At 38.7% G+C, this 21,347-nt stretch overlaps 1 protein-coding gene across 1 annotated transcript; it reads left to right on the top strand.

Annotated features, from left to right (window-relative positions):
- The first annotated feature begins 12,343 nt into the window (after positions 1-12,343).
- LOC126272607 (DET1- and DDB1-associated protein 1) lies at positions 12,344-20,337 on the top strand. Its single transcript, XM_049975550.1, has 4 exons — positions 12,344-12,563; positions 14,114-14,252; positions 14,334-14,395; positions 19,108-20,337. The coding sequence occupies exons 1-4, from the start codon at positions 12,561-12,563 to the stop codon at positions 19,210-19,212; spliced, it is 309 nt and encodes a 102-aa protein (XP_049831507.1). The 5' UTR covers positions 12,344-12,560; the 3' UTR covers positions 19,213-20,337.
- The last annotated feature ends 1,010 nt before the right edge of the window (positions 20,338-21,347 follow it).

Below are 21,347 nucleotides of genomic sequence, written 5' to 3'. Positions count from 1 at the left end.
TGCATCATGTTGTGAACAGATGTGCAGGCTGTGCAACACATGATTTCGACAGTTGACGATTAGCCAGTGTGTTTGCAAACCATTATTTCAGTGATTTACGAGGTCTGTAAACTAGCTACTGCCACCTCCAGCACGCTAGGGTGAGTGTTTTGTATCAGTGTAATAAATAAATACGTCCCTAAATAAATCGCATTCGTTACTTCGACAGTTTATAATTAGTGAACGCATCTGCACATCAATGAACTGCATTGTTTTGGTGATTTACGAGCAGTCTGCAGTTCTGTTGGCTGTTCTATGCATTATTTAGACAGTTTAGAATTAGCAAGTGTGTTTGCGGAGAATTATAAGTATATTATTTTGACACTTCACGAATTGTTTGCGTGTCTATACATTAGTGTAGTGCATTATATAGATAATTTACGAGTAGTTTTCAGGTCTGTAGGCTGTGTATTGTGACCCCAAGCACACCAGAGCGAGTGTTTTGTATCAGTGTATTAAATAAACTACACTACTGGCCATTAAAATTGCTACACCAAGAAGAAATACAGATGATAAACGGGTATTCATTGGGCAAATATATTATGCTGGAACTGACATCTGATTACATTTTCACGCAGTTTGGGTCTATGGATCCTGAGAAATCAGTACTCAGGACAACCACCTCTGGCCGTAATAACGGCCTTGATACGCCTGGGCATTGAGTCAAACAGAGCTTGGATGGCGTGTACAGGTACAGCTGCCCATGTAGCTTCAACACGACACCAGAGTTCATCGGGAGTAGTGACTGGCGTATTGTGACGAGCCAGTTGCTCGGCCAACATCGACCAGACACTTTCAATTGATGAGTGATCTGGAGAATGTGCTGGCCAGGGCAGCAGTCGAACATTTTCTGTATCCAGAAAGGCCCGTATTGGACCTGCAACATGCGGTCATGCATTATCCTGCTGAAATGTAGGGTTTCGCAGGGATCGAACGAAAGGTAGACCCATGGGTCGTAACACATCTGAAATGTAACGTCCACTGTTCAAAGTGCGGTCAATGCGAACAAGAGGTGACCGAAACGTGTAGCCAATGATACCCCATACCATCCCGCCCGGTGATACGCCAATATGGCGATGACGAATACACGCTTCCAATGTGCGTTCACCGCGATGTCGCCAAACAAGGATGCGACCATAATGATGCTGTAAACAGAACCTGGAGTCATCCGAAAATATGGCGTTTTGCCATTCGTGCACCCAGGTTCGTCGTTGATTACACCATCGCAGGCGCTCCTGTCTGTGATGCAGCGTCAATGGTAACTGCAACCATGGTCTCCGAGCTGATAGTCCATGCTGCTGCAAACGTCGTCGAACTCTTCGTGCAGATGGTTGTTGTCTTGCTAACATCCCCATCTGTTGACTCGGGGATCGAGATTTGGTTGCACGACCCGTTACAACCACGCGGATAAGATGCCTGTCATCTTGACTTCTAGTGATACGAGGCCGTTGGGATCCAGCACGGCGTTCCGTCTTACCCTCCTGAACCCACCGATTCCATATTCTGCCAACAGTCAGTGGATCTCGACCAACGCGAGAAGCAATGTTGCGATACGATAAACAGCAGTCGCAATAGGCTGCAATCCGACCTTTATCAAAGACGGAAACGTGATGGTACGCATTTTTCCTCCTTACACGAGGCATCATAACAACATTTCACCAGGCAACGCAATCAACCCTTCCTGACGATTAAATTTCGCGTCTGTTGCACGTCATCTTCGTGGTGTAACAGTTTTAATGGCCAGTAGTGTATATAAGCGTTGCCTACCGCAGCACCGTATTCTGCCTAATTACGTACTCTGCATTTCTCTGTATTTGAATTCGCATGCTTGTACGACTTTCTTTGGACCTTCAGTGCTGTACGAGATTTTTATGGTGGTAATCCAAACTGGCTATTGGTGCGGCATATTATTATACGTTATTATTTTGTTGATGAATTGTCAAAGGTGATGAAAAAGGTGATATAAGAGAAACACAGTTTTGAAGGGTAGCGCCGTCGTCGATATTTAATGAAGATAACTGATGTTGGTTGGTTGGTTTGTTTTGGGGGTGGGGACGAAACAGCGAGGTCACCCCCCAGCATATTAGGGAAGGTTGTTGAAGCAAGTGGGCCGTGCCCTGCATTTTCCTGAAGCGGTTCAGGGAAATCACAGAAAATCTAAATCAGGATGGCCAGATGTAGGTTTGAAACTTCGTCTTCCCTTATGCGAGTCCAGTGTGTTCACCACTGTACCACCTCGCTCGGTGCTACATGAGGAAGTGATGTGAGTTTTTTTATGTGAACGAGGTTTTGTGAAAGAGAAATTATGATTTATTCAGGAAGTTTTAAGATAATGACATGCATTAGGATTATGCAACGGAGAAGAAAGACAGCGTTGGCGTAAATGAGAGCTGGAAGATGCCGCATGGAAAAACTGAGAGGAGAGAACTGCATAAGGCCACCAATTCCGCTCCTTTGTCAACCTCTTCATCTCAGAGTACCGCTTGCAATCTTCGTCCCCAGGTATTTGCTGGATTTATCCCGGTCTTTCTCTAGAGTTTTAGCCCTCTATAAGTCCCACTAGTACCGCTGAAGTTATTCCCCAATGACTTAGCTGATGTCCTGGCATCCTGTCCCTTCGTCTTGTCAGTGTTTCTCATATATTTATTTCCTCACCGATTTGGGGGCGAACCTCCTCATTCCTTACGTTATAAGTCCACCTAATTTTCAACATTCGTCTATAACACCATATCTCAGATGTTTCTATTCTCTTCTGCTCGTTTTCCCACAGTGCATGTGTCACTACCATACAATGTTGTGCTCAAGACGTATATTCTAAGAAATTTCTTTCTCAGGCTACCCTTGTGTTTGATACTTGCAGGCTTCTCGTGGCCAAGTAAGCCCTTTTTGACAGTGCAGTTCCGCTTTCGTGTCCTCCTGAGCCCGTCCACCAAGGATTATTTTGCTGCCAAGGTAGCAGAATTCCTTAATTTAACCTACTTCATGATCTCCAGTTATGATGTTAAGGTCCTCCCTGTTGTCATTGCTGCTTCTTCTCATTACTTTCGTCTTTCTTCAATTACTCTCAATCCATATTTGGTACTCATTAGATTGTTCACTCCATTCAACATATCATGAAATTCTTCTTCACTTTCACTGAGGTTAGCAATGTCATCAGTGAATCTTAAGGTTTATACCCATTCACCTTGGATTTTAATCCCACTCTTGAACCCTTCATTTATTTCCGTATTTGCATCTTCGACGTATCGATCGAATAGCAGGGGCGGAAGACTACATTCCTGTCTTTACACCCTTTTTCATCCGTCTACTTTATCCTTGGTCTTCCACCCTTATTGTTACCTCATGGTTCTTATACGTTTATATTATCTATCTTTCCCTATAGCTTACTCCTATTTTTCTCAGGATTTCCAACACCTTGCACCATTTTACATTGTCGAACGATTTCTCCAGATAGAAAAATCCTGTGAATGTGTCTTCATTTCTCGTCACTCTGCTGCTTTAATGCCTTTACCTTTCCTAAAGCCCAACTGATCGTCCCCTAATAGATCCTCAGTGTTCTCTTTCATTCTTCTTTATATGTATTATTCTTGTCATCAACATGGAAGCATCAGCTGTTAAGCTGACGGTGCAATAATTCTCGCAGTTGTCGACCCTTGCAATGTTAGGAATTGTATGGATGATGTTTTTCCGAACGTCTGATTGTATATCGCCACTCTAATACATTCTACGCATCAGCCTGAATACTCGATTTATTGTCATTTCCCCCAAAGGTGTTAGAAATTCTGATGGATTGATATCTACCCTTTGCTCCTTATTTGCTTTTAAGTCTTCTAACGCTGATTCTAATATGGGAGCCGCTGTCTCTTCGCTATTGACTCCAATATCTTCTACCACGTCGTCAGATTCGTCGTCTCTGTCAATAAGGCCCCTAGTGTACTTTCCACTTATCCGCTCTCTCCTCTGCATTTAACAGTGGAATTCCCATTGCACTTTTAATGTTACCGTCCTTGCTTTAATATCACCGAAGAGTATTGTGACATTTCTATATGAAGAGTCAGTCCTTCCATCAATCATTTACTTTTCGATTTCTTCACATTTTTCATGTAGCCAATTCTCCTAACTTCCCTGCACTTCGTATTAATTTCATTGCCGAGTGTCTGTTTTTCTGCATTCCTGAATTTCCATGAACATTTCTGTACTTCGTTCTTTCGTCGATAAAAGGGAGTATTTCTTCTGTTACCCATGGTTTCTTCACAGTTACCTTCTTTGATTTTACATGTTTCTCTCCAATTTCTACAGCTGCCCTGTTTGGAGATGCTCATGCCTCTTCAGCTGAACTTCTTACTGAGATATTCATTTCCACAGTATCTATAGCCTCAGAGAACTTCAAGGATATCTTTTCATTCTTTAGTACTTTCGTATTCCACTTCCTTGAGCAGTGACTCTTCCTGATCAATCTCTTAAACTTCAGCCTATTTTTCATCATTACTAAATTGTGATCTGAGTCTATATCTGCTCCCGTGTACGCCTTGCAATCCAATGTTTTTTTTTCGGTATCTCTGCTTGATCATGGTGTATCTAACTGAAATCTTTCTATATTTCCTGGCACTTTCAAAATCTACCTCCTCCTCTTGTTATTCTTGAATAGAATATAGCCCTATTACCATCTGAAATTTATTGCAGAATTCAATTAGTCTTTTTTTTAAACTTCCTGGCAGATTAAAACTGTGTGCCGGACCGAGACTAGAACTCGGGACCTTTGTCTTTTGCGGGCAAGTGCTCTACCAACTGAGCTACCCAAGCACGACTCACGCGCCGTCCTCACAGCTTTAATTCCACCAGTACCTCGTCTCCTCCCTCCCAAACTTCACAGAAGCTCTCCTGCGAACCTTGCAGAATTAGCACTCCTGGAAGAAAGGAGTGCTAGTTTTTCAAGGTTCAAAAAAGAAAAGTTCAAATGTGTGTGAAATATTATGGGACACAACTGCTAAGGTCATCATTCCCTAAGCTTACACACTACTTAACCTAAATTATCCTAAGGACAAACACACACATCCATGCCCGAGGGAGGACTCGAACCTCCGCCAGGACCAGCCGCACAGTCCATGACTGCAGCGCCTTTAGACCGCTTGGCTAATCCCGCGCAGCTTTGCAGGGTTCGCAGGGGATGAAGGAAAATAGTGAGGCGAGAAGAAAGACAGAAAGAGGTAGGAGGATGAGATTAACAAAGAGAGAGAGGAAGTTGCGGACACAGAGAGGGGAGAAGAGGTATGTTCAATATATGAATTGAAAGCAAACACAGACAAAGTTGTGGGAAGAACCCTAGTCTTCAATAAAAATAATGGTACAGTTGTGTATTTTATAATGCAATTTTTAACATAATAAGAACTTTTCCTCCTTGAATTCCTTCAGGCCTCCATAGTTGAAATTGCTATTCATAAAACTAGCTACTGCTGAATGATTTGAGCATTGCACCACTTTGCAGGAAATCAAAAATGACTTTGAGTGTTCTCCTCGACCGAATTTGGCCTTAATGAGTTTGTCAATGAAATATCCTCCATTTCGTTAATGTGTATCCATATGTGATGGTTATATAGCATAGTACACTTTTCAGAGCCTACTGGCAACAAAAATTTACATAGTTTTTCTTTGATTTTGGTTCATCAGGAATTTTTGTCAGCAGTACTTTTGCAGAAATGTGCAGCATTCAGGCACCTGATATTTGTACCATGGAATTGTCACAGTAACCATAGTGAAGTACATATCATGAAGAAATACATATGAGGAATGTAGAGTCTTTTGCATCTATGTCAGTGGAATTGATTTTGCTTCTCACACGATTCCATTGCTTTACTCTCTATGTCCACATCGCTATGAATATGTTTCTAATGTTGGGACTTTAATAAAGCATCTGTTCTACTTTTTTGATGCTTGACAGAGAACAAGTTCTCCATAAATAGTGAAAGCGTCATCTATCATAAGAGAAGGTATTAGTTCAGATGATAATTAGACATAACAGGAGGAATACTGAACATAAACAGTTGAGAACCCTTAAGGGATTCTTTTTGTCAAACTTTTCTTGGCACATGAACTCCCTGATTTTGAATCGTCAGAACCTGCTAATAGCTGGGTAACTTAGGGCCACTAGTCATTTACTAGCCCCACTTCCGATCTTAACAGCACACAAAGCCATTTGCTGCACACAGTAACACCTACTACAACTACACATAGTACTTTTATGATATCTGCTTTGGTTTTGAGAAGAGAATTAAAGTGAGATATATCCTTAATGATCCAACTAAAAGTGCAATAAATCATGTTTTATTGCCTTAAAACATGATTTTAGGGGTCATTTACATCTTGTCTTTAAGTTTTATGGTAAATCAGGTATTTTTCTAAAGGAGATTGTACTGGAGTGTGTGTGGAAACATGAGGTAAAACTGAAATAATATGTAATTTTATCTAGAATAAACTTAGAATATGCAATGTTAAAATGAAATATATCAGTCTGGCAAAAACGTTCGTAAATATTACACTTTTAACTGTGTAGGAGTGAAGTAAAAGAATAATTATTTGCTTAAACATCTGCACTCCACTTACAATGTTATTGCAATAAAAGATCAAAAATATCATTTGCCTTGCATTTTTCTATTATCAGGGTGTTTATCAAGAGCAATGTTCTCTGAAACTTTTGTGTTGTATGTATGGAACTTTCTGTCAACACACTAAAGTGCTCACTATTTCTCTGTTCCTTGTGAGGGAACTGCTGTCTAATTACTCCTTGTAAAATAGATTTGATGCACAATCTGGCTCCTGTACACCAGGCTCACATTGTAAGCTACATATGTAAAAGCGCAGTAATTGTCTGACAACATACATGTTTCAAGGCAACAGAACAATAAATAACTTAGAAGCAACATTCATTGCCAGAAAGCAGTAACAACAAATGTAAGGAGAGCTAAGCTCTTGGATTCCTTGTATACCGGCAATGATGGCATGACATTGAGGGTGTTGGAGTAGGTATGTTAATTACATAAATAACATGCTTATAGAGTAAATATTAACACAATATTAGCTTGCTCACTATACAAGATTGAATGTGTCTGGTACCAGAGGGAGACTGACTTAGCTGCTTGGCACACTGTACTTCCACCACTAAATAGTGCCCACCTCCCCCAACCCCCAGCTGGAAATCTACGAGAACTGGCTGCTAGCTAGACTTCTGGGTCTCATATGAACTGGTGTCAACAGTTTTGGAGCTCCATACCTACTCCAACACCCTCATTGTCATGCTGTCATTCCCGGTATACAAGCAATCCAAGACTTTAGCTCTCCTTACATTTGTTGTTACTGCTTTCTGTCAACGAATGTTGCTTCTAAGTTATTTATTGTTCTGTTGCTTTGAAACATGTACGTTGTCAGACAATTACTGCGCTTTTACATATGTAGCTTACAATGTGAGCCTGGTGTACAGGAGCTAGAAATCTGATGCATGAAATCTACTCTACAAGGAGTAATTAGACAGCAGTTCCCTCACAATAACAGAGAAATAGTGAGCACTTTAGTGTGTTGACAGAAAGTTCCATACATATAGGTGATGGTTGTATAGGCATTGGTACTGTATGCGGCTCACTGCACTCACTTGTGACATTTGATGACAAAGAATAATGATGCTGTGTTGCTAAGTTGTTGGCAGGTAACAAGAATTAGACTGCACGCTGTTAAGTGTCACTAACGTAGTTTTTGGGCAAGGCATGGGCGAGATGTTGCCTCAATGAAGGGCCACTTTTGCTTGATCCACTATCTGTAAATTGATTGGAGATTGCGCTTTGTGACCATAAATTGATTTTACATGACGAGTACTTAACTTTTTTCAGTTTTCTTTCTCTACTTTTAAGACGTTTATCTTGGATTGCGAAACTACACATTTGTTCTTTAACTTTGAAAGATCCAGTGTGTATTCTGGAGGTTGAATGTGTCCACTTTCTTTGGATTTGTATATAATAGTTTGGATGAGGTGCAGTTGTTCCCATTTTTGATTCCCCTATCTGATATCTGTTGCGGTTTAGCATAAAAGTCCTGCCTAATTGTCCAGGAGTTATTTCAGACCCCAAGCGAAGCAATCCTGCACATAAATTGAGTTCCGATTATGATAATGGAAGAAGTCAGTGTCTAATATGGACTCAGAAACTTCAGCCAGTACCAAAGTCCATGTCTGTCATAATATCACATATTCACTGTAGTTGGAAATAGGTGCACTGCTAGCTGTGGTAAGTAATCTAGTTGTCAGAGTCTCCCTCTGTTACTGTGTTGTTACGAGTAACCTGTTCATGTCAGAATCACAGTTCACCAGATATGTACAAGGCAAATTATTTGTCATGTCTGTCGTCGTTGGGATCCCTTAAAAACAGTAGAATGGCCTTGAGTGAGCACAGTGCTTAACAGTGCTTATATTCCCTGTTGTTTGACAGTAGCCACTCGCAATTAAACTACCAAATGACTGCTGATTTGTTCTGACAGCTGGTTTTGATGTTTTATTGGCACCATGAGTGCGTTGATCAGTAAGTGCTTGTAAGTTTCCTTGCAGCCAGCCACACCGTTTACATGTGCATAAACACAAGGTGTAATGCACTTCACAGCCTGTAGTAGCCGACTATGACATTATCTCACTTGGTCTCCCACAGTCGTTATCCGAAAAATGCAGTGATGTTAAAGAAGACAAGTACAGTGGTAACTAAGGAAAATGCAGTTACGCATATAATATCAAGTTGTTCAGAAAATGCTTGTAAAATATCACGATAAAAACTTACGATAAGCCGACTGAAGCTCCCTCACTCCCAGGTGCAGTAATACTGTGGGCTACCAACACATCGAGGCAGTTGTAGTACCAGCACATGGGCGATCAATGCTTCATTCACCATTTTTTACCGTCTTGGGACGTAGAGCTGTGAAACAGTAGTGTCTTCTTGTGTGCCACAGCCTCTTATGTTGTATGCCTTCTTGGTAATCTGTTGTTTGAGTGCATCCAAACTGTGTTGCAAAGTCCTAAGTCACTCGTAAACTATCGATTGGCGTTCCTGTTTAACGACTGTGGCTGCCGTCATGGTAACATCATCTTGGGATTTACATCATTGACCAAACATTTTCGTGCAGATGCAGACAGTAGACCTCATCTGCAACTTCTATTTGTGAAATGTTTTCATTTTTTACGCATGTTATAACTGCTGTTTTAACTGGTAGCGGCAGCTAGACGAATAAAATATGACATTGTCATCTCTGATTCGACCGAGCGAGGTGGCGCAGTGGATAGCACACTGGACTCGCATTCGGGAGGACGACTGTTCAATCCCGCGTCCGGCCATCCTGATTTAGGTTTTCCGTGATTTCCCTAAATCGCTCCAGGCAAATGCCGGGATGGTTCCTTTGAAAGGGCACGGCCGACTTCCTTCCCTAATCCGATGAGACCGATGACCTCGCTGTTTGGTCTCTTCCCCCAACCAATCCAATCCAGTCCAATCCAATCTCTGATTGATCATCAGTAGCAAGCATGTGGTACCAATAATTGACACCAATATCATCATTGTTCCATAAAAACACGGGAGAACTGCCGGATATCAGTAACGTCCTGCCACGATATTTCGGCGCAGAGTCTTCTGGCCATCTTCAGGTGAGTGCCAGAGGAGTGCATGCGCAATGTCACCTCAGTACGTCTTTAAATAGCGGAGCTCAGCGCGTACTCGCCAGTACTACTACAGTGGCACTCTCCTGATGTTGCCCAGAAGTCTCTGCGCCGAAATATTGTGGTAGGACGTTACTGGTATCCGGAAGCTCTCCCGTGTTTTTATGGAACAATCAGTACGGTGGGAAAGCTTTAAACATCACAATATCATCATTGATTAACACTTGTTGAATGCATTGATACTGTGATTTGCAAAAACCCTTAATAAGGTGGGCTTTGGATTCAGGCACCTATTTTGCACAGGCAAATTTAGAATAATAACAGACACTAAAATCAAATACAAGTGAATCCAAGATTAGATTAGATTAGATTAATACTTGTTCCATAGATCATGAACACGACACTTCGTAATGATGTGGAATGTGTCAGGTTAATAAAAGATGTCTGTACGAGATATTACATTACACAAAATATTGTATGACACTAATGTTTAAGTTGTTGTTTTTCCCTTAATTTATATCTAAGAATTCCGCCAATGAGTAGAAGGAGTTGTCATCTAGAAATTCTTTTAATTTATTTTTAAATGTTAGTTGGCTATCTGACAGGCTTTTGATGCTGTTTGGTAGGTGACCAAAGACTTTTGTGGCAGCATAATTTACCCCTTTCTGTGCCAAAGTCAGATTTAACCCTGCACAGTGAAGATCATGCTTTCTCCTGGTGTTATAGCTATGCACACTACTATTACTTTTGAACTGGGTTGGATTATTAACAACAAATTTCATAAGTGAATATATATACTGTGAGGATCCCAAGATCCTTAAATAGATGTCTGCAGGGTGACCGTGGGTGAGCTCCAGCAATTGTTCTGATTACACGTTTTTGAGCAATGAATACTTTTCTACTCAACGATGAATTACCCCAGAATATAACGCCATACGAAAGCAGAGAATGAAAGTAAGCATAGGAAGCTAATTTACTGAGATTCTTATCACCAAAATTTGCAATAACCCTAATAGCATACGTAGCTGAACTTAGACGTTTCAGCAAACTATCAATGTGTTGCTTCCCGTTTGTCAGTATAAACTGCATTTCATCACTTAAAACACTGCTTGTGGTAAAAGTAAGTTACAGCATATATAACGATTTTTCTGGTTACTGTGGGAAATATGGAGATATTTCCACTTTGGTTTGCAATGCGACTAAGACACTGCATGCTCTGGGTGAAATTATTGTCGCCGAAACGAGCAATGCCAAACTTTGCGGAAATATTTGTTCTTCACTATTTGAAGAGGCGTGAAAGTTAAAGTCACTGTTTACACTGTATTTGCCTGCATGGTGCTGTCTGAACTGCTGCTTCGTCGTAAGATTTTCTGTTGTTTAGCCACTGCTGATTCACGTTGAGGTTCTTGCCTTTTTGTCTTCATTTTGCTTCTCGGGGTTACTGGTTTGTGGGTACGTAAGCCACACTAAATAACAGGCGTATATAAACGACGAACAGGAACAAAATTTATTTACGTTACATCTTGAAAATATGCACACAATATTCACTCGCGCTCTGTACTCGAAGTGGATCTGCCTGTGACTGCTTGACACAAACAGAGCCTGAATGTAGCGAATCCATCAATCTACACTGTACACGAAGTGCTTTTGCTCCCACAATGGAATCTTTTTATGCTGTATCCTACATTCGAGATATATATACCTTGTGGATGTTTTAGTTTTCCTCTTGTGCCGCCTTTGGTATACAGACGTTCATACCATACTTCAATCTTGTTCTTGTAAAATATGACCCAATATTGTCTGATGGCAAAGTATGACCAATCGTCGAACACTTAATTCATTGCACCAGCTATGGTTAGCCAGAAACACTGTGCAGTCAAAAGAGCGTTGTGGAGCCATCAGTTTAATTTTCGTTTTCCTCTTCCTCAACACAGAGAGACTAGTAACTATCATTAAATGGTGTTATTATTCTAATCTGCAATAAATATGCGAGATTCATCTCCTTCATTTCTGGATAGTAGGAAAATGGCATCCAGTCTGCAGTTCGAATGCCATATTTAGGCTACCATGCTGAAACGTATTTCTCCCTGAAAAGATTGCATCTCCTTTTTTGAAGAACGACCTACAGTATTTACTACTGTAGACGACTACATTCTAGCACGGTGTATGTAGGCCTATATTTCGTAGCTTAAAATGAAAGAAAGTATTTTATCCAATGATGTGCACTAGTAATGTTTTTTTCAGGTCACCTTATTTTAAAAACATGAAAAAATAATTATTGTTTAAAAATTATTAAAAAAAGAAGCACTTTGCATGGTACTTGTAGTTATTTCCCAAAGGTATGGTATATCATTCTCCTGCTGCTTCGTTGCACCAGATTTTGGTCAACTAAGGCCGTCTTTACACAAGTGTATAAAAATGTTACTGTATCGGTTTCTTGACAGAATACTGACAGTTTGACACTATTTTTGCCTCTTGGAATGTTCCTCACTTTTATTTCGATGTACACTTAAGGTTCATCATAGCACCGCTATTGTCGAAATAAGAAGCGAACGGTGACGCAAGAAAGATGACATTTTTACTAAATGGAATTCATATAAAACAGAGTATAAAAGATAACAGTGAGATTAAAGCTCATAAGACAAGTAAACAATTACAGGTTTCCAAGACCTTGCTCAGTAATGAATAACTAAATTTTATTAAGTTCGCTTCTGTCTGACAAGATGTGCGTTAAGTTGGCATGAGCAACTCAATTGCGTACGCACGTGCTGCTCCCTACTTGATAGGTGTCGATAGTTGCATGTTGATGTTTGTTGGGGAAGGGTCGTGATAGATATTAAAAATGGTAAGGTGGTAATTAACAACCCAAATATTTGTATCGCCAGTGTGTGTTCGCCGGTTTATCATGAGATATTTCCATGAGAATCAAATCTGCATTGACTATACAGCTAAGTTTGCTTAGCTCATCAAAATATGAGTGGCAATGTGTGCAATTGTGTTTGATATTCTCTCCCGTCAGGGAAAAGTTTTTCCATTCGATAATCATGAACAACATTTTTCGAAAATTCTATTGATTATTCTAGTTTCTAGAGGGCGTGGTTCAGCGTCATGCAGCTAGGTTTTTTTTTTGTAATGGATGATAGGAGAAATATTTACAAATAGTTCACGAGAAACATGTCACCTATCTGTACCTATGCGTGATAACAAAGTTATGAAACATTCTGTTTCATTGTTATTGCCAGAGGCAGTGTAACAAAGTGATAATTTTTCTGTGCCGTGCTCAAGAAATTATGTTTTCGTGAGTGTAGCAGACGTTCGATGTACGGTAATTGTTGTAAATAAGATTGAGAGCTTGAAGTTTGTTACAATATGCTGTGCAGCTGTGTTAACTTTTTGACACAATTTAATGAAAGTAGGATTACACACCAAGCATTTAGTAGGCCTACAACGTCAGTTCCACGTCTATACATTTTTTGTTTCGTAGCAGTAAGAAGTCGACGAAGTTTGCAACATTAATGTGTTGGCAGTATTTCATTGTCTGGAGTGACTGTAATAAGCTATACATGGTAGTTTTATTGGAATTTGTTGTAAAAATTATGCTAGCTCCTTCGAAATGATGTCACATGTGATGTAAACAAAATAATGCTACAAATGATCATCAGGATCTCATACGATTTGTAATGTCTTTTTGAGAATATGAATCAACATGTCAATTTGTATTCAAATTCCTGAAGAAGCGAGGTGTAAAAGAGTACTATGGGCAGTAAGAAATACTTATGTCGGCGTATTGTTCGCACTTTGCTCGAAAGATTTATAAAATGTGAGCTAGAGTCAATTGCATTTCCTTAACAAAAAGACAACCAATTAGCCAGAAGGATTGTGGTAAACTGTGATTACGTTGTAACCGAAATTTTCTTATGAACGCCAACGTTGTCAGTAGTTGCCCATTGCTTAATCTTCCTTACACACACACTCGGTTTTGGTTTCACATAACCGTGTCATAAACACAAGATTACCTCACAAGAAATTGAAAGCTCTGTCTGTTATTTATGGAAAATCAAGGTAGTAGTACATACTTAGGGATGCGATGTGGCACATGGCCTTTTGAGTGTCAGAGCATGCAACCTCCTGTGAGGACTGCTTATATTTTCGCAAATGTGTAAGTTGCAGTTAATGGGGGCCTATGTGTAATACATGTTGCCAATTAGTTTCTTGTGGTAATCATTTTGGATTACAGGGAGGAGGAATTAAGTCTCTTCTAGATATTAATGTTAGAATTGCTAGAGAGACTTCAAGATACCCTTGTGCCATTGCCTGTGTCATTTCTTGTGTGTGTAATGCTATTAGCTTTAGAGCCTTACCGTATGACAAACTGATCGCTGTTCTTTCATTCAGTCCGTCGCAGAATTCCTGAAAGGTCTTCCATCCTATGATGAAAACAATTTTGCACGGTTCCACACAGACAGTGGAAGTCGTACTTGTGTGAAACGTCCATCAGTTTATTTACCAACAAAAGATTATCCATCTGAACAAAGTAAGTAGTATTAGCTTCTTTATATTTGTGAATAAATCTACTTTTTTTGGGAGTGAATAATATTAAACTTCTTCATTGCAGTTATAGTAACAGAAAAAACAAACATCCTGTTAAGGTACCTGCACCAGCAATGGGACAAAAAGGTAAGTTATCTCTAACATAGCTCATATACTGAGGTCTCTTCTTCCCCACTTTGCCTGGTTCAGTACTCTTTAACCAGAACAGTTTTCTTGAGTGTCAGTTTAACAGAAAGTTGTCTAAGTTCTTTGGCTTATTAATTAAATAATACTATAATACTTTTGCAAGTATTCAAATTAATTGCAGAGATTATCAGTGAATACAAAATTTATCTAGGCTAGCAAAATGCATATTTAATGTTTTGTAAGAAGGCAAAAGTTCAAAAAATAAATTGAAAAGTGAGAAAATCCAACAATTCCTATGTACCTTGGGAATTTGAAATTGACAGCTTTGACTAAAGCATGTGAAGTAATTCTTCAGATAGTTGCTTGCATGAAGAATAGTAAATGCAATATTATTTGATAATTCTACAAAGCAGTCCTCAAATACTGATTGCTAGTTGGAGGTAGTGCTAACTAGCACTTTTTCCATTTCTGTTGTTTCACTCATAAAAGGTAAATTACCAGTTAGCTCCGCAGAAGATATTGTTTATTGATTCTCTGTGTAATTATGTAGGACTTTTGAAGGAATCGCATCAAAAAATCCATACATTATATTGTGCATATGATTTCATATTGATCTCTGTGTGACTCCTATTGATTGGCTATATTCCAATACGTGGTGTATGTGATAACTTATGCATAGTGTTACTTCATTTTCACGATTTCCAGTAAAAATTGTCCACAAACATTTTCAGTGTGGACTAGGCTATGCCAAAGATGAGATTCAGTAAAGTGCATGTACAAGAAACTCCTATTTTGGAGATGTTTGTATCAAATCCCTGTTTGATATTGTTTGCTTAGTGAAGGAAATATGTACGAAGAGGGGTTGGGAGGGGGCATCAAGGATACCCCCATGGAATTTGTGAATCCATTGAAAGTCAACTCAGATGGAAAGTGAAATAAGATGATGTACATAATAAAAACAGGAATAAGTGCACACACGTTGAGTGATCTATAATATTCACAAAAGTGGAAAATTAAGAAATAAAGACCAGTAACTTTGTGTAAGATTTGCTATGTTACTAGATGTAAATACTGGTATGTAATGTAAACACTAGTTTGTAATGTATGCATATTTAAATGATGCTATTTCCAGCAGATTACACATTCAGCTGACAAAAAACTTTCCTAGAGCTGGTAACCTGTATAAAGTCATTATTTTCACAAAAGTTTGCTAGTAACATACAAAATAGAAAAGTGAAATATCCATTATTTTATAGAGTGAAGATAATGTATGGTGTGTTGTTGCTACTAAGTTGTTGTGTATATGCAGTACACACTGCAGGCATACATGGTGAAAGATTAACTATAAAATGCCACTTGTTTGTGATTCCCCTAATATTCTGCATCCTGTTGTTGGTTGCAAAGCACAAATCTGTTGATTTGGATTCTATTCATATTTGAGTAGGGTCTGAAAATTGGTGACTAAATGATTTTCAAATGCCTGTTGTTTGAAAACAAATCTACAGTTATGAAGCTACAATTCAGGACAGTACCATGGCATTTATTATTTCACAATGTGAGCAGCATTCTTCTACCATGCAGTGGCCTGCATTGAGACGACATTCTGTTATCAGTAGAGAAATTGTTAGATTTAGTGCTTCTCATTGGCTACTGCATAGTATCACGTTTGGCTACGATGACTGTCAACGAGTTGCCAACATCAGCACGCAATTGAAGAGCTGCTGACACTGTAAGTGCACTTAGTTCCAATATTTTCCGCATTGTCAAGTTAACAACGAGCGGAATGGCCTCTCTCTCTCTCTCTCTCTCTCTCTCTCTCTCTCTCTCTCTCTCTCTCTCTCTCTCTCTCTCTCCGTCACAAAATTGCTATCAATCTGTAATGTTACATATTTTGCACTATGTAACACCCATTAATTTTCACTGTAGCCACACATTTCAAAAATTTAATCACATTCATCAGGTGAGATGATGCAATGGAACACTGGAATCTCATATTGGAGGAGCGCTGTCAGAATTCCCATTCCAAGTTAGGTCTTCAATAGTTCTTCTAAATTAAGGCAAATGCTAAAATGGTTCTATTGAGAAGCACATTGCTGATTTCTTTGCCCATCCTTGACACATAAAAACTTGTGCTGTCTCATTAATCATCATACCCTCAATAGAACGTTCCAAAATCTAGTTGAAATTTCTTTCTTGTTTTCGTAGTCATTGTACGTAGTTTTTGCAAGTTTTGTCTTTCACATAAAGAGGATTATACTTTACTGGAACGGCTATGACAGTATTGCGTATTGGTAAAGAAAAATCTTTTGTTGTATTGTCATCCATTCTAGATAGCTAAATTTTTCAGTCTTTTTTTTCTCCACTTCATTTTTTAATTCTTTCAGTTTTCTGTTTCCTTCTATTCATGTTCACTGAAGTATCATTTTATTTGCACACATGCATTGCCCAGTAACCTGTCAAGACCATTCTGCAGTTCTTCAAAGTCTTCCTTACTTTGTCAGCAGATATTGTTAAGGAGTGCCCACTTTGAATATTTGATGATGATCTAAAGACTCTGATCAAGTGAGTCAACAGCAGATATTGTTAAGGAGTGCCCACTTTGAATATTTGATGATGATCTAAAGACTCTGATCAAGTGAGTCAACATGCTCTGGACTGATTGCCACATTCAAAATACATTGGATGCAGCGTGTCACATGTAGAAACGTACTATATTGTCCACTCTTAGTTGAATTTTTAAATCTTATCCACTTTTATTGTTTTTGCTGTTTCTCATTATCTCTGAATGCTGTGATGGCTGTCCATTATGAGAATACTGTGATTCTCCACACAGGAAGGCTCTGAATATTGGTACTATAGAAAAGTTATTACCAGACTTTGAGGCGACCACCACCAACATCTGAGACATGTTATTGGTTTCTAATTTGATTTGTTTTAGTTACAGTGCTGTGCATGACTAGCAAACAATTGCTTAGAAAAAAGTTATTTGCTCACGTATTAATAAGCAACTTTACAGAAGTACATTATATGTATACACCTTAACATTGGTACTGCTGATAGTTACTGGAGAACTTATTAATGTAGATTAAATAAAGAAATTATAGAAACAGCCATATACCAGTGGGCTGTTAAAAAATGTGCACGGTCAGTCCCAAAGCAGCCATTAGACTGTAGTTCGTCTGCCTCAATATTTCTTATTTTAATATTCATTTTCTTTTCCTATAAGCGACGTGTGCTTTCTGATTTTGGTGTTGTGCTTGTTGATTTGTTTTTAAACTGACTGTACTGCTAGTTTCCAATACAGTCATGTGCATTATTATTTTTCCTTCCTTTTTGGAAGATATTGTTGAGAAATGCAGAATGTAGTATTCAGTGCAATAGTGGCCTGTAGTGGTATGGAGGAAAGGAAAAAAAAAAATCTGATACAAATTTTTTGGTGGTACAGGGGTGTAGCAAGATCACAGCTACATTTTCTATTTCACTTTCTTCTCTTAAGGATAAGCCAGCAATCAAACTATGGAGTACAAAAGGTGAGAGATAATCTGTTCAGACTGTGGTAAGTTCCAACTGAACAAGTCACAGGGTTGTGAGAGAGTAATCAGCAAATGTTATTCATTTACCCAGTAAGCAGATAAAAAGTAAAAGAAAAAAAAAACTTACAATAAGACAACACACAATGAAAGAATAGATTAAAATGGATTTGGTGACATTCTAAAGTGTATGAGTGCTGCCCCTTGTTTCTTTCTTAATTATAGGTCCTGGGTTGCAAACAATGTCTTGTTGCAGACAGTCTTCTATTCCATTTTTCCCCTCATACACTTGTGCATCCACACTCAGTAATTCACAGAAGAGCAGTTCCAGTTTCATGTTAATATTCAAGTATGTCAGCTACAATTTTAGTGGGCAATTGACTTTTTAAGATTAATATTATTTTCATGGTGTACATCAGAAAGATAAATGATAGCCTCTAGTTAAACACACTTACACTAAATCTAGCTCAAAGCAACCATTCCATTATTCTTTCTCAACAGCTGCAAAAAAAATTCAAAAAATTAAATTGCGAGCTTTCCTACTTTCCACGCAAACTTCAGCAAACAGCATGTGTGTCTCTGTAGTACCTTTTGGATGGGTTTCTCTGTGGTACCTTTTGGATGAGTTTTGTATTACAGGGTGTAATTTAAGTGATTATTATTGCAAGATCAGAGGTTAATTTAAGTGCAGGCTAAGCCATTGCAAATGTGAAATGCTTGTTTGTTAATAACCATTGTGACTGCCACAATGTTGAATGCAAGTGTGCGTGCATTGTGTTGTACAGATACCAGATGTCAGTTTGTGGGCTGGAGTTCCATACCTGTCGCACTTGGTTGGTCAGTACGGGGCAGTTAATGCTGGTTGTGGATGAAGTTAGAGTTGTCTTATAACATCCAATATGTGCTCGATTGGAGACAGGTCTGGTGATGGAACAGGCCAATGCAACATGTTGGGATGGTGTAGAGCATAATTTAGCAAAGATTTGTGTTGTGGATTGATGTTACCATACTTCAGAACGTGCCCACAAGTCATTTTTGAAGCTAAAATTTGTTAGTTCATGGGTCTGAAATATTTATTACTTTGGTTTAAGGATTTGAGAAATGAGAAATCAATTAATAACTTGAATCTGTTCTTGCATAATTTTGTATCAGTTGAAAAAAAAATCATTAATTTGGTTCCAGGCTTCACAAAAGAAGAGGGACCATGTCTCAGTTGAAACGTCTGATGACTCAGTAGCTAGAAAAAGACCGCGCTTGGATCCGGCGTCTATGAGCAGCTCTCCTTAAAATCACTAGAACTCAGTACCTCACTTGTGTTCCATATCTTCCAGCCAATCAAAACATGTGCCAGATGCTGGAGTGGTAAATGACGATTGACTACTACCTTATTTGTGGTTAATTTTACAGTGATAACTTTTTGAACATAATTTTTCTGTTTAAAAAACTTGTTTTGTGGTTTAATTGAGGGAGTGAAATGATAAAAATTGTATGTGAGGTGTTTAAATGTTGTTGCACTTACTCATATGACTTTCTGTACTTTAATTCATTAATTGAATTGAAAATTAGGGTTACATAGTGTTGTTATTTCTTTAACTGGAATGATTCGGATCACTTAACAGAGAACTTACATATTGCATGTATTGAATAAACTGTTGTGATCACTGTTAAGTTGCTTGTATATATAATTTATTTAGTCATATTTGCAGATATGTGCATCAGTGGCTGCTTTTGTGTGTGACACAGTTCTGTTGTAAGCTGTTTACCTGTATTTTGTGGTGATAACTGCTGTGAACTTGAGGATTTTAACTCCACAGGGGTTTCATTTTGTTTTATTGTGAAAAATGTATTCATTTACTACTTGTACAGTGTATGAACAGCATAAAAACCTGTGTAATACCTCTTCATAGTTCTACCAGTGAAACTCACATTCTTCTTATTAGCATAAGTTCTGAAAACTACAAAATCGTTCATTAAATTACAAATTTGGAACTCAATGTACCCTGTATTTAAAGTAAGGGTAATATCTCTATTTCTGTTGTAGTTCATGTGTATATTGTAAAGAGCAGTCCTTTGTTGATATAGAATATCTACTGTGGACTATACCGCTGTAGCAATGCCAAATAAGTCTTCACAAATGCTTCTGTCTAAATTCACTTGTGAACCCCTCTAAAAGTAATTTCTTCCCATCTTTCAAACAAGTTAGGACTATCAGCAATATAATATTGTTTTGATATTTTATTCACAAACATTTTTTATATAGAGCTTGTTAGATGTAATATAAGTTAATTGACACTTATTGATATATGTAATGGAATTGCCACAGCTGGGGTGTACGAAATTTGTGTATATTTAAAGAAAGAAAGTGGTTGATACGAATGTATCATAAATAAACTGAGACCTAGTTCTTCTAAACTTTCTTTAGCTTTATTATATTGATTTCAACATTAAAAGTACATCCCCCCCCCCCTCTCTCTCTCTCTCTCTCTCTCTCTCTCTCTCTCTCTCTCTCTCTCTCTCTCTCTCACACACACACACACACACACACACACACACACACACACACTCTTTATAATTTTCATTTTGTACGCATCTCCAGATTATTGTATACTCATATTATTCTGTAGTTAAAATGGGGGAGGGGATTTACAGGTCGAATGACGACTTACAATTCAGATCCTCTGCATATGAATTTCCTTTCTATTCCTAAAATTTAATAATTGAATAGCCTGTTCTTTCCAGGATGTCAGCAGATCAAATTACCATCCACCACCGAGATTTAGGCATTCCATGATTTTCTTGACTACTTTATGGTGAATGTAGTAGTTGTTCCTGTGAAATGGTGTATCTGATTTCCTTCCCTGTTTTATCCCAGTTCCAGCTCATGGGCAGTCTCCAGTGAGGTAGGCAAAGGGACATCAAGCCTTCATCTTCTCTCCTTTTTTTCTAGCCTCTTATTACCAAGAGACATACATAAGTGATGATATAGCTTTTGGAACTAACTGTCTCCCAACACTGTCTCGTCATCCTATAATACACCTATAGGACTACTTGCTGAGTGGGAGGATGGCTTTTGTTTTCTCAAGGCTTTCTCTTTATAGTTTTGTGTTTCCTCCCTCTGCAATCTCCTCCAGTGGGCTCACAGTAGTTACATGAATGTATGATTTACAAACATAGCCTTAAACCTTTTCAGCACTAGTTTCCATGTCGTGTTAGAAGTCTCAATTTCTCTCTGTCCTATTCTGCCTCAGGTTTGCAGGTAATGCCTAGGTAAGGACCTGCACATCCCAGATTTCCGAATTGTGGAGTGGTCAGTAAACTCTCGGCATGCTTCAGTGTTACTGTCCACAGCTCACGGTCGTGCTCTTCCTCACAAAGACAGGGTCTCAGGTTCGATTCCTGGTGGGGTCAGGAATTTTCACCTG

The sequence above is a fragment of the Schistocerca gregaria genome, chromosome 5, assembly GCF_023897955.1.
Source record: "Schistocerca gregaria isolate iqSchGreg1 chromosome 5, iqSchGreg1.2, whole genome shotgun sequence".
Lineage (NCBI taxonomy): Eukaryota > Metazoa > Arthropoda > Insecta > Orthoptera > Acrididae > Schistocerca > Schistocerca gregaria.
The sequence above is the reverse complement of the archived record's forward strand: the minus strand, read 5'-3'. Positions and strand labels throughout refer to the sequence as shown.

What these genes read in the sequence shown, in the direction of transcription:
- LOC126272607 (XM_049975550.1), top strand. An exon ending in AGATTATCCATCTGAACAAA is followed by an intron (nt 14,253 to 14,333) that starts GTAAGTAGTATT and finishes TCTTCATTGCAG; the next exon opens with TTATAGTAACAGAAAAAACA. An exon ending in ACCAGCAATGGGACAAAAAG is followed by an intron (nt 14,396 to 19,107) that starts GTAAGTTATCTC and finishes ATTTGGTTCCAG; the next exon opens with GCTTCACAAAAGAAGAGGGA.